This window comes from Xenopus laevis, chromosome 7L (genome assembly GCF_017654675.1).
Source record: "Xenopus laevis strain J_2021 chromosome 7L, Xenopus_laevis_v10.1, whole genome shotgun sequence".
NCBI lineage: Eukaryota > Metazoa > Chordata > Amphibia > Anura > Pipidae > Xenopus > Xenopus laevis.
In genome coordinates this window covers 11,172,251-11,186,094 of record NC_054383.1, presented here as the reverse complement: position 1 = coordinate 11,186,094, position 13,844 = coordinate 11,172,251, and the positions used below count along the sequence as shown (strand labels likewise).

At 41.0% G+C, this 13,844-nt stretch overlaps 1 protein-coding gene across 40 annotated transcripts in view; it reads left to right on the top strand.

Moving 5' to 3' along the window:
• Window positions 1-13,844, top strand: part of LOC108696078 (ankyrin-3) — a 360,221-nt gene that overhangs the window by 195,955 nt on the left and 150,422 nt on the right. The window contains exon 1 of one of the 40 annotated variants that reach the window (XM_041570230.1): window positions 4,584-4,833. The exons of the other annotated variants lie outside the window; for them this stretch is intronic. Within the exon in view, the coding sequence (XP_041426164.1) occupies window positions 4,798-4,833 (36 nt within the window). The 5' untranslated portion in view covers window positions 4,584-4,797. Of the gene's footprint in view, window positions 1-4,583; window positions 4,834-13,844 lie in introns of those variants that run through there. 40 annotated transcript variants of the gene reach the window in all.

Here is a 13,844-nt window from a genome sequence, read left to right as displayed (position 1 = left end):
CAGTGTGGTCTTACCCTTAACGTCTAGGAATGAATTACTGGTTTCTAACAGAGGTTCTGCAAGGAGCACTGCAATTTGCACTCATAACTGAAGTGTAACAGGCTTCTGCCTAAAATTAGCAGTGTTTATGGAGCTTTCCCAGCGATGAGTAAGAGACTGAATCCTGGAGGAGCTTCGGTGCATGTGAATCATCACTGGATTATTTATCTGAAATAAAGCCCCTTTCTTCTTAATCTGAGTCCCATTGGCCCCCCGACTAAGATATTATACAGTTCCATTAATGGTTCTAGGTAGATCCACATTAATTCTGTTAGGAGATTAATTTTCCATACTAATAGCATATTAAACTAATCCAATAAAGAGAGGAATGTGTTTAGAATGTTACATTAGCTGAAAATACTGGGTGGGATAATCACAAGCCAGTAAAGACTGTAACTAGCCATATGCACTTAATGGAGATATTAGAAGAGAATGTGTTTTCCATAATAAATGAAATGGTCTCAATTTTACGAAGCAAACATGTCTCTAATGCCTTCCCAGAAAAGATAAAAATGTTATTGTAAATGGCTTCACTTTTAGCAGACGTCAGAGCATGAGGCCATAGCATAATGTAGGGTTTATTGTTATATTGTTTCCCCTTTGTATTGGTGTATAACTGGTGCCTATACGATATTTCTTCTCCGCATGTGGCCAAAAGAATCTAGACACCTACTTGTCCAACATCTCATTCCAAAACCAAGGGGATCCATATGAAGTTGCTCCTGTCTTTGCTCCAATACTGAACCTCTGGGAAGGTTCCCACTAGAATGATGTTGGAATGTTAGTGGTGGGATTTGCTTCCAGTCATAAGGAAGAGGTTGGACACTGATGTTGGGGATCAGATCTGGCTTCCAGTTCATCCCATATTTGTTTATTTCGGTTGAGGTCTGGGATTTGTGCAAGTTCTTCCACTCCCATCTCTGCAATCCAATTCTGTATGGATAATGGGTTCCATCAGGGATCGGAAATGTCATAGTAATATTCTCCATAATTACATGTTGAGATTCTGGTTTATGAAAAATGCATATATTCCATTACGGAAGTCCATTATTCCATTAAGACAGCCCTTTCTTAATGCAAATTGTCAGACAATGAAAGATATCATTCCCATCAGTTGTGTGGATGCCTGAGCTGAGCCAGACAGTCCAGGTTTGGTCATTTCTGGCAGTTTCTATAACCATTTGGGAGTCTGCAGTGAGATTCAGTGAACTGATGGAATGCCAAAATTGCTTAAATTGTCTATAAATCATCAAATTATCACTTTAAACTTTTTAGGGCCAAAGCTTAACGTCTTGTGAGTTTTTTCTCAGAAAAAAAGTTGAATGTCAAGAAGGCTGCAAGCAGGGCCGGATTTACATAGTGGGCGCCCCTAGGCCCACTGCCGTTCTTCGCCCCTGTCCCCTCCCCTTTATTCGTGCAAATTTTCATCATCAATGGGGATTGGCGCACAGGGAATTAAAAAAATTATTGTATCTCCAGTGCATTCCCAGTGTTTTGAACCAATGTGGGTGCGGTTGGGCAGCATGCCGCCCCCCTAAAATCCTGCCGCCCTAGGCCCGGGCCTAGGTGGCCTTTCCACAAATCCGGGCCTGGCTGCAAACATCTCCAAACTGATCCCTGGACCTCTCCCATTGACTTAAATAGCAATTCGGCTTTTACATCAGAATATTTGCATTTAGTGTGACTTAGGGGGTTATTTATGAAAGTCCAATTTTATCTCAACATTTTCTGCTACAAACTCCGATCAAATCCGCTCAGGTTTTTCTACACTTATTTATTGTTACATTTTCCCAACAATTTGCTTTGCTGGAAAGAATCAGATTTTCACAATTTTTTCGGCTTTTTTCACCCGAAAACTCAGAAAATTTCGGGGTATTGCATGAAACCCAGCGCACATCAAAAAATCATTGGACTTCAGATTCGGATTTTCAGATTCCATCCTCGGTGTTAATAAATTTGTGATTTTTTAAAAGTCCAATTTTATAAAACGAATCACAGATTATTCTGGATTTTTGCATACAGAGTTTAGTAAATAACCCCCTTAGAGTAATATAGTTTGTGTTTTTTATGGCCTTCATTTTTGTGCATCTTTGTCCATGGGGACGTCTGTATTTTCCAGTTGGGACCTCTCATGGATTAGAACATTTCAGGGCAGACATTCCTATTCCGTATGGTATATTCACGCTCCGGTGTTTGTGTTGAGCTGCAGCATCTGAACGTGTCACAGTCAATAGTTCACAGTTAAATGTCGTCAAACAGGTGTCAGAGTCGCACATTCTCTGTAAGTGTGACAAATGTGTCTTTCATTTAAAAAGATGTATTATATGAACGTTTTCACTGTAAGGAGTGACACCCCTACCTATTGTAGTTAAAATCATATTGCAAGTAATATATGCCTTTACAGTGACTTCTAATTAGGGATGCACTAAATCTTCAGGATTAGGATGAATACTGAATCTTCCATATGGAATTCTGGCGGACTTGATTCCTTATTTGCAGATGAAAATGTGTGGAGTCCCATTGAACAAAATAAATGGCAGTATCTCTAATCACATGATCTTAAGTTATGTGATTTTAAGGGTCTTGTTTGATCAGGCACTTCAATTTGTCTGGATATTTATGAAAAAGGCACATCCCTCATATCCTTATCATTTACAGTAGGGGGTACATTATTCCTTATAATACATGAGTGATACTCAGAGTTCCCTGTATAACTCAGCCTGCAGCCTTGTGCCTTTATATGGTCATAGAACAACCCCTCAGTGACTTCCAATATCCTTATCACTTACAGTAGGGGGTACATTATCCCTTATAATACATGAGTGATACTCAGAGTTCCCTGTATAACTCAGCCTGCAGCCTTGTGCCTTTATATGGTCACAGAACAACCCCTCAGTGACTTCTAATATCCTTATCATTTACAGTAGGGGGTACATTATCCCTCATAATACATGAGTGATACTCAGAGTTCCCTGTATAACTCAGCCTGCAGCCTTGTGTCTTTATATGGTCACAGAACAACCCCTCAGTGACTTCTAATATCCTTATCATTTACAGTAGGTGGTACATTATCCCTTATAATACATGAGTGATACTCAGAGTTCCCTGTATAACTCAGCCTACAGCCTTGTGCCTTTATATGGTAATAAACCCCTCAGTGACTTCTAATATCCTTATCATTTACAGTAGGGGGTACATTATCCCTTAGAATACATGAGTGATACTCAGAGTTCCCTGTATAACTCAGCCTGCAGCCTTGTGCCTTTATATGGTCACAGAACAACCCCTCAGTGACTTCTAATATCCTTATCATTTACAGTAGGGGGTACATTATCCCTCATAATACATGAGTGATACTCAGAGTTCCCTGTATAACTCAGCCTGCAGCCTTGTGTCTTTATATGGTCACAGAACAACCCCTCAGTGACTTCTAATATCCTTATCATTTACAGTAGGGGGTACATTATCCTTATTATACATGAGTGATACTCAGAGTTCCCTGTATAACTCAGCCTGCAGCCTTGTGCCTTTATATGGTCACAGAACCCCTCAGTGACTTCTAATATCCTTATCATTTACAGTAGGGGGTACATTATCCCTTATAATACATGAGTGATACTCAGAGTTCCCTGTATAACTCAGCCTACAGCCTTGTGCCTTTATATGGTAATAAACCCCTCAGTGACTTCTAATATCCTTATCATTTACAGTAGGGGGTACATTATCCCTTAGAATACATGAGTGATACTCAGAGTTCCCTGTATAACTCAGCCTGCAGCCTTGTGCCTTTATATGTTCACAGAACCCCCTCAATGACTTCTAATATCCTTATCATTTACAGTAGGGGGTACATTATCCCTTAGAATACATGAGTGATATTCAGAGTTCCCTGTATAACTCAGCCTGCAGCCTTGTGCCTTTATATGGTCACAGAACAACCCCTCAGTGACTAATATCCTTGGAAATAATGTGGGGTTACATTATCCACTGTGTTTCTGTCATCAGAATATGAGCATGTGTTATGACAAGCTGTAATATTGAATGCAAGCCAATATAAAAAGCTGTTGTATACTAAATACTGAGGGCCACCCTACAGCAGAGAAATATGGCCTTCTGCATGTAAATGTAGCAAATAGTATGTATGTGTTAGATGTGTTTATATGCACTTTTACTTTGAAAACTAAATAAATATATATATATTTGGGGTGGCAGAGCAGTGTTTGTAAACAATAGACATGTGGGACCATACAGAACACAGATGGCATAGTTCCCCTTTAGAAATCAATCTCATAGTATTATTTTACTCTCTGCTGGCTCTGCTGCAGCCGAAGTGCTGGCATTTGTTTGCATGGGAAGCTTTGTGCAGAGCAGGCGCCTTACCCTGGAAGAAAGCTGATAAGCAAATTGACAAAAGCCTGTCCCCAAGTCTCTCCATGAGAGCGGAGGGAGGCTGCCAGCTGATTCGGCTGCTATTTTTGGTATGCTGCATATCATGGTTACATATACACACAATGACTGGGGCTTACAAATATGGTAAGTGGCCCGGGAATCCTCCTCACACTCCTGCTCTGTGTTGTTCCTAAGTCTCCTGGTGGAGTTCCAGGCTCTCCGGTTCCTGCTGAAACCCCTTCTGGATTTATTATTATTATCACATTGTAACCTTGTGCCGGAAAAAGGATTTACTTTGCCTTTAATTGGGATGCAGAGTCGGCAGTGTTGAACAAGAACGCTATCACCTTTCATTGTTAGCCCCAGAGAATGGCTGTGCACGATGGAGATTGCCTCTCGGATCAAGTAAGGATTCATGATTGTGTAATTGCTGCACTAGAGCACCAGCATGTGTGTGTATCTTCTGTGTAGTGAAAGAGTTAGGGGTTTCTACAGGCAGCAGTGCAGCGGCCTCTGCCTTCTCCTTGTTCCCAGGGTACATGTAACGTCCAGTTTGTTCTGGGCCTCGAATAGTGACTCTGATCTCACCCAGAGACATGAGCAATAACATTTAAGCAGAGAAATGAAATAAATATAAACAGGCTGAGTAGAGGGTCCAAAGTCAGGGGACCTTACAGGAGCAAATGTTAATGAATCAGAAAGGGAATATTATGTTGCGTTACAATTATTAGAAATTATTAGTTTTTGTATCAGGAATGTCTTTTTGTTCAGTGCCTTCTTAGGAGATGCAGATCTTACATCCCATAGTTACATTGCTTTTTGACTCTAAAGGTGGCCATAGACTCCAAGATCCGCTCGTTTGGCGACATCGCCAAACAAGCGGATCTTTCCCCGATATGCCACTAAACTGCGTGGCTATATCGGGGGTAATTCGAACGTTCGGCCGTATGGCCGAACGATCGAATTACGATGCGCCAAGCGGCTCCGACGGGTCGGTCGGGTAAAAATCCAACCTTCCCGATCGATATCGTGGCCAGATATCGATCGGGAAGACCCGTCGGAAGCCCCCATACATGGGCAGATAAGCTGTCAAATCGGTCCAAACGACCGATATCGGCAGCTTTATCTGCCCGTGTATGGCCACCTTTAGACTGGGGCCCCAGCCCTTCTTCAAGAGTGTGCCCCTAATTTCATTAGGGTCAGGTGCACAATAAAATATCTTTTAAAATAAGTGGGGGAACTCAAAATTAGTACAGGTATGGGATGCGTTATCCTGAAACCCGTTATCCAGAAAGCTCCAAATTACGGTAAGTTCCCCTCCCATAGACTCCATTTTATCTAAATAATCCAAATTTAGTGTATTCTAGGAAGAAGGAAATGTTACTTACAGTCTGAAGGTCAGTTGGGTAAATAATGAACAGGCCTTTATACTTCCCACAGTCCAGTTGAAATATAAATGTTTTGGTTCTGACCTGGTTATTGTATCCTGTGTGTTACAAATGTAAGTGTAGAATTATGTTACTGGGTCGCGGGAGAGGATACGAGATCCAAGGTCATTTTCTCTGCTGAATGGCGTTTTTTCGATTCTCGTGGCATACGTAAGTGCGGATCTGTGTTACTAAAGCAGATACGCCTAAGATTTACTGCATTTCATGTTGGGCTGTAGTAGACGTTTCCTATGTAGAGTATGTTCATATCGGCACCAACAAGAGATGCTTGGGGCTTAATTACAAGGGAGAACCAGGAAAAAAAGCCGCATATGTAAGAACAAACGTTTGTATTTTCAATGTAATATTCGTTATAATTTGAATCTTATCTAAGATCTTTATTGTACGTAGAGCTTTTTAAGGCAGTTTTAAGGTCTTGGTGCAAAAGAAAAAATGTGTTTTTCAGCATGTACAGTATAGTGACTGCAGGCTGTATACTTACTCGCAGGACTTACTGTATGTAGATAAAGTGCAGCGATAATACCTGCAGCAAATGTGTTCTGGCAATAACAGAAAGTGCAGCTGAGAATGCAGCATGTCTTCGTTGGGAATGCAAATATTGGTATCCATATCCTTATTAATGTTGTGTGGGCATAACTCTTCTTTCTAGCATTTCTCTTCATCACAGCCAAACTTGGGGGGTCCAATATAGTAGCCAGAACACTCTCTAAGGGCAGAGACACATGCTGCTATTTCGGGAGATTAGTCGCCCAGGAACAAATCACTTATTCATAGGGCGACTAATCTCCCCAAACTGCTTTCCCGCCGGCTAGAATGTAAATCACCGGCGGCATGGCACTCGGAACGCTTCGTTTTCCGAAGTTGCCCGAAGTATGAGGCAACTTTGGAAGCGATCCAAGTGCCATCCCTGGGCGATTTACATTCTAGCCGGCGGGAAGGCAGTTAGGGGAGATTAGTCGCCCTAAGAAGAAGTGATTTGTCGCTGGGCGACTAATCTCCAGAAATAGCAGCGTGTGTCTGCCCTTATTTCTTTCTTGTTTTACTCTGAGCCCTTGGTCATTGCCTGTGATGGTTTCTGTGCTGCACTTTATATTGTTCCCAGTGATATGTGAGTAGTCCGGGACCTCTGGTAGGGAGTCAGGGAATCAGTTCATGGCTGTTTATGTTTGATGTTTCCCAGTGCACTTCTGTCTCAGGGTATTGTATATATCACTGCAGTGATTGTGTATTGTAGCAGCAGTGTGTATGTTACTAGGCTGGTCAAATTGCTCTATAGGGTTACAAGCGTGTTGGGTTCTGGTGTTCGGTGTTTGAGTGATGTGTGCAACTGATTCTTTAGACACAAGCTCCTATTGATGCAGATCATTATGGAAACTGTAAACCATATAGATAACAACCAGGGTTGGACAGTGGGACACAAGGAATAAAACCCGGTGGGCCCCTAGCCCAGACCTGCTATAGTCACGGCCATGATCAGGAGAAAGGTAAGCATGGGGGTGTCGGAGGGGGGCTGGGTGCCTGAGGTGTATTTGCAGTTTGGGCCCTGGAGGTGTGTGTGGGGCCCCTGAAGCAGTAGGCCCTGGGCCCCCAGTCTGACACTGGTAACAACTATACGGATGTGAAAGGAGTGCATTTTGATGCGTTTAGCTTTAAGAAATAGTAGGGATAAGGGTTGCCACTTTTTTTCTTGTCGAAAACATGCAGAGGGCAGGTCAATGACCTAGGGGAGCTGGATAGTGACGTAGGGGTTGGGGTGGGTGATGTGGGGAGGCGGGGTGTCATTCACTTCAATGTCCTGTCTGGATTTCCTCATTTGGAAATCCAGGCAGGAACTTTTCACCCTGGCCGGCCTTCCGAAAACTGGGCTGTCTGGGTGGAATCTGGATGGATGGCAACCCTAGTGGGGATGCATTAAATCCACTATTTTGGGATTCGGTCGAATCCTGAACCCTTCATGAAAAATTTGTCCAAATCCCGAACCAAATCGGAACCCAAATCCGCAAATTAGGGCTCAAAAGGGTAGAAGGGAATCATGCTTTTATTTTATTTCCTTGTTTGTGCGACGAAAAGTCACGTGATTTTAAGTCACGTGATTTTGGCCTGGCACTCAGATTTGGCCAATTATTGCAGAAAACTGAGGAATTCTGGCCAAATCCCAAACCAAATTCTGGATTTGGTGCATCCCTAATAAATCGTGTTTTCCATGCACTTGGCTATGGGGAAATTTGCATGAATTCAGCTGCACTTCCAGTGGTAAATGACCCCATTAATGTTTCTGCTATATATAAACTGTGCATAAATGTATGCACAACAGCTCGCTCACCTCCCATGGTTATTAACTGAGCAAATATATTTGCGTAATAAATTTTAATAATCACTTTTTTTTTGACTCAACGAGTAGCCAATATCCTTTAATGTCGAATGTCTGGGGGTTAAATGGAACCACGTAAAACATTTTTGTCACGCTCAGCAGACAGATGAAGTGCAAGCGTGCCCTTAGTTCTATACTAAATGGAACATGTGCCGTGAGTCCTTGCACGGAGCAACACGTATGTGCACTGACACCATCCCGGGATATCTGATCCCATTTATGTTCTTGCCGCACATTTATGTAAGAATGTAGGGGTGAAGCCAAATGTCATTTCAACACTTGCGCTGCGTTACGTCTTTGCACGCTGATATATATCTGTGCCTGTTCTGTACCCTGTACCTCTCACAGTCATTCCGGATCAGCACTGATTGAGCGCATCACTTTAAAGGGTCCTTTTAAAATTAAAGCAGTAATGGCAAAGGGGCTTTATTTACTAAGTATGGGAGGAGTCAGATTCTACTTCCTGGTGGCTACAAGTGAAGCATTGGCTGCTGTGTTCTTAGCATTTACCGCAATTTATTCTCCCCCATGTCCAGGTAGTTTAATTTCCTCCAACACACTAAAACATACATTCATTGGATCCTGATAAAATTTGACCCTGGTATGAATTTTTTAGACAATTGACACAAAGGGAGTTATTTATCAAAATCCAAATTTATCTCATTTTCTGAAACATAATACTACCAGATCCCCACAGGTTATTTCCCCTAATTTATCAATACATTTTTCCAAAAAATTCCTGTGCGGGAACATTTTTTTAAAAAAATAGCGCAAATCGAACGAAATTTCAAATTGTACAAATTTTTTCAGATTTTTTTTTTTGGATTTTTGCCGGAGAACTACAAAATCTTTGGATACAGATCAGGATATCTTCTTGACTTCTCCCACTGACTACAACCTTGGCAGCTGGATTTTTGGATACTAATTTTTTCCATCCTCGGGGTATAATAAATCCTGAAAAATGTAAGGTTTTTTTTTCACTAAAAATTCAGATTTTATAGTGAAAAAAAACGTGATTTTTATTTTTCGAGTTTTTGGCATTCGGACTTAAATAAATAACCCCCTTATTGTCAATTCTAGTGAGACTGTAAGCTCCACTGGGGCAGGGACTGATGTAAGGAATGAATAATCTCTATAAAGCTCTGAATGTGTAAGGTAAAGCAAAGCCTAGTTTCTAGGATAAGTGTACCCCTAGCAACCAGATAACTGTTGAAATCACACATCATAGAGCTGCAGGGCAGTACATTAAGTAATTCCAATAATAAACACAATATAATTTTTTACTGCTCCATCATGTTTATGCGATGGAGCCCAATTGGGGATTTAGGATTGTGCTGACACTGTGCATGCCACATTTTGGGAACAATAGGGGGGATTTATGGTGGCTTCCTCTGGTTTGTCAGTCCTCATTCGGACTCTATGCTGAGATGGTTTTACATGGGGGACTGAGAGATGGAGGCGAATATCCCTTAGGTACCGTGTTGTTTGTATGTGTTGGCCATTCCTATTGCATAAAGTGTATATATATATATATATGGAAGGTGCAGCTTGTTTGTTAGAGTTATAAGGTGTTTTTCTGCAACAGTCTCTACATTATGTCAGGGCAGAGCTGTCGTTAGACAGGGGCTTGGCCCTTAACTCTTTGTGGGGCCACACACAGTCAGTCACACATAGGAAGTGGGCAAGTAAAGAAATTTCATGGATTTATCTAATTTCGGAGAAGGAGCGTGCGTCAGAAAAATGGGCTGTAACTGTGGTGTGTATAGTAAGGCAAGAGAGTCTCATTATATCGGTGCTTTCAAGTGTGTAGCTTCCAACTGTTCTTGAACTACAAATCTCAATTTCCACCAACAGCCGGGATTATACAGTATATTCTGGGAGTTGTAGTCTTATAAATAATATCTGTAAAGTCATATAAGCCAACCATTGTCCTGCTTTTGGTTACTCTTTAAAGGAACAGTTCAGTGTAAAAATAAAAACTGGGTAAATATACAGACTGTGCAAAATATAAAAATGTTTCTAATATAGTTAGTTAGCCAAAATGTAATGTATAAAGACTGGAGTGACTGGATGTCTAACATAATAGCCAGAACACTACTTCCTGCTTTTCAGCTCTCTAACTCTGAGTTAATGAGTGACTTGAAGGGGGCCCACATGGGACATAACTGTTCAGTGAGTTTGCAATTGATCCTCAGCATTCAGCTCAGATTCAAAAGCAACAGATATGACACATGTGGCCCCCTCAAGTCACTGATTGGTTACTGCCTGATAACCAATCAGTAGAAACCAAGAGAGCTGAAAAGCAGGAAGTAGTGTTCTGGCTATTATGTTACACATCCAGTCACTCCAGCCTTTATACATTACATTTTTGGCCAACTAACTATATTAGAAACATATTTTATTTTGCACAGGCTATCTATTTACCCAGTTTTTATTTTTATACTGAACAATTCCTTTAAAACAAGTGGAGGATTAGTTTATACTGTTTTTACAGATATCTGCCTGTCAGAGCAATAAGTATGGCAGCTCCCTCGTATATGTATTACAAATATGTTGAAATATACACGGGCTGATTGACCACATTGGTGCAAATGTGCATGATAGCAGTAACCCATAGCAACCATAAGTCCTACTTGCACTAGAAATAAGATTTACTGTTCTTCCGAGGGCTTTGGTACCCAGGTATAAGACTCACCCCATTGTTTTCCTGCACCAAATGGGTGCCTGGAGCAGGGGGATATCATTTATATAAGCAGCAGGTAGGGGGTATCATTTATATAAGCAGCAGGTAGGGGGTGTCATTTATATAAGCAGCAGGTAGGGGGTGTCATTTATATAAGCAACAGGGATGGAGTGGACTCCTGGCATAGGTACTTATACCAGATGCAGTGAAGTCATTATTGTGCATCTTTGCTGCATCTGGCACAGGTACAATACTCCGTTTCCAGCAGGACTTTGCCAAGCATGTGTTTCTTATGTCAAATATCCCTCCTGCATTAACCGCCCACCATGTACTTATGTGACATGCAGAAAATGTGCCAGTAGGTTGTCCCAGCTAGAAATGCCTGCGTAGCAGATCCCTATGAGCATCTGACATGAGCATCTCCTAGCTTGCTTTCACAACCTGGATTACGGGCTATTTATAAAAATCCAAATTTTTTCACTAGAAAACTTGAATTTTTAGAGGAAAAAAAACTCACATTTTTCCAGATTTAATATACCCAGAAACTGCAAAAAGCCAGAATCCAAGCTATTTTCTCCTCATTGAAAAAAGTGTTTAGAATAAAAATATACCCCGATGCTGCAAAAAGACCGAATCCGAAAATCCTCTGATCTGTCGAGGTCCTTTATAAGTCAATGGGAGAGACACCTATCTGAATTTGAAGTTTCTGTGGTCTGGGTTTAGCTCGTAAATCCTACTGGATTTTCAGGGAAAAAGAATAGCAATTCAGGAAAAAAGAGAGATTCGGGTTTTCACTTGATTTTATTAAGTTATCGAGTTTTTTTTTTATTAATAAATAAGATAAAATCTGGCATTGGAGTTTGGTTGTGTTTTTTTTTTTTTAAATAAATTTTGGGCTAAATTTGGATTTTAGCAAATAACCCTTGACGTATCAGAGGGTGCCGGGAGTTGTAGTCCTGCAACATCTGGTGATTCATAAGTTTCAGCTCAGTGTTACTGTTCCTGCTGGAGAATCAATATGCACAGACTCCTTACACATATTTTAGGATATATAATATATAAAATATACTTTTGTAAATGCTTTTTGCTGATGTCTTATTGGTACTCAGTGATGTCACAAATGTGGGCTGGTATGCATGGAGTTCCATTATATGTATAAAAGCACTTGTTTTGTAGCCTTGTGCCTTTATATGGTCATAGAACGCTTCAGTGACGTGACGTCTAATATCCTTATCATTTACAGTAGGGGGTACATAATCCCTTATAATACATGAGTGATACTCAGAGTTCCCTGTATAACTCAGCCTGCAGCCTTGTGCCTTTATATGGTCACAGAACCCCTCAGTGCCTTCTAATATCCTTATCATTTACAGTAGGGGGTACATTATCCCTTATAATACATGAGTGATACTCAGAGGTCCCTGTATAACTCAGCCTGCAGCCTTGTGCATTTATATGGTCACAGAACAACCCCTCAGTGACTTCTAATATCCTTATCATTTACAGTAGGGGGTACATTATCCCTTATAATACAAGAGTGATACTCAGAGTTCCCTGTATAACTCAGCCTGCAGCCTTGTGCCTTTATATGGTCACAGAACAACCCCTCAGTGACTTCTAATATCCTTATCATTTACAGTAGGGGGTACATTATTCCTTATAATACATGAGTAATACTCAGAGTTCCCTGTATAACTCAGCCTGCAGCCTTGTGCCTTTATATGGTCACAGAACAACCCCTCAGTGACTTCTAATATCCTTATCATTTACAGTAGGGGGTACATTATTCCTTATAATACATGAGTAATACTCAGAGTTCCCTGTATAACTCAGCCTGCAGCCTTGTGCCTTTATATGGTCACAGAACAACCCCTCAGTGACTTCTAATATCCTTATCATTTACAGTAGGGGGTACATTATCCCTTATAATACATGAGTGATACTCAGAGGTCCCTGTATAACTCAGCCTGCAGCCTTGTGCCTTTATATGGTCACAGAACAACCCCTCAGTGACTTCTAATATCCTTATCATTTACAGTAGGGGGTACATTATTCCTTATAATACATGAGTAATACTCAGAGTTCCCTGTATAACTCAGCCTGCAGCCTTGTGCCTTTATATGGTCACAGAACAACCCCTCAGTGACTTCTAATATCCTTATCATTTACAGTAGGGGGTACATTATGTCTCTCCTGGAAGGTCAGTGCGACCCTGGCAACAGACTAACAGTTTAAATTCCAGACAGGACAGCTGCAGAGTAAAAACAACTTTAAAAGCCAGATTTCCATGTGTGTGTGTGTGTGCTAGCAATTTACCTCAGTTTAGTAAATGAGCCCTTGAGTGACTGTTAGCAGCAGATCAGATGGACGGGGGAGAGGCAGGAGCTGCTATAAGCCACAGGAATTCCAGGCCGGCATAGTATTCGCTTAGGAATCCGGAGATCTATTAATATATATCAGTGTGTGAGGGGTTCTGTGAGCTTCTCATGTAAATGCCCATTTATAACCCACATTAGCACCATTTTAGCACCCACAGGAGGCACCAGTTAAACCAAAAGTAGTTTTCATAAATTGCCATGGGAACATAGGAAGGACTATTTAAAGGAAATAGTTAATTAACATTTAGTATGATGTGGAGAGTGATATTCCAAGACAATGTGCAATTGGTTTTCATTTTTTGTTATTCGTGGTTTTTGACTTATTTAGCTTTTTATTCAGCAGCTCTCCAGTTTGCAGTTTCCGCCATCTGGTTGCTAGGCTTCAAATTACCATAGAAACCGTGCACTGATTTGAATAAGAGACTGGAATATGAATAGGAGAGGGGCTGAATAGAAAGATGAGTAATAAAAAGTAGCAATAACAATACAGTTGTAGGCTACAGTTGTAGCCTTATAGAGCATTTGTTTTATAAATG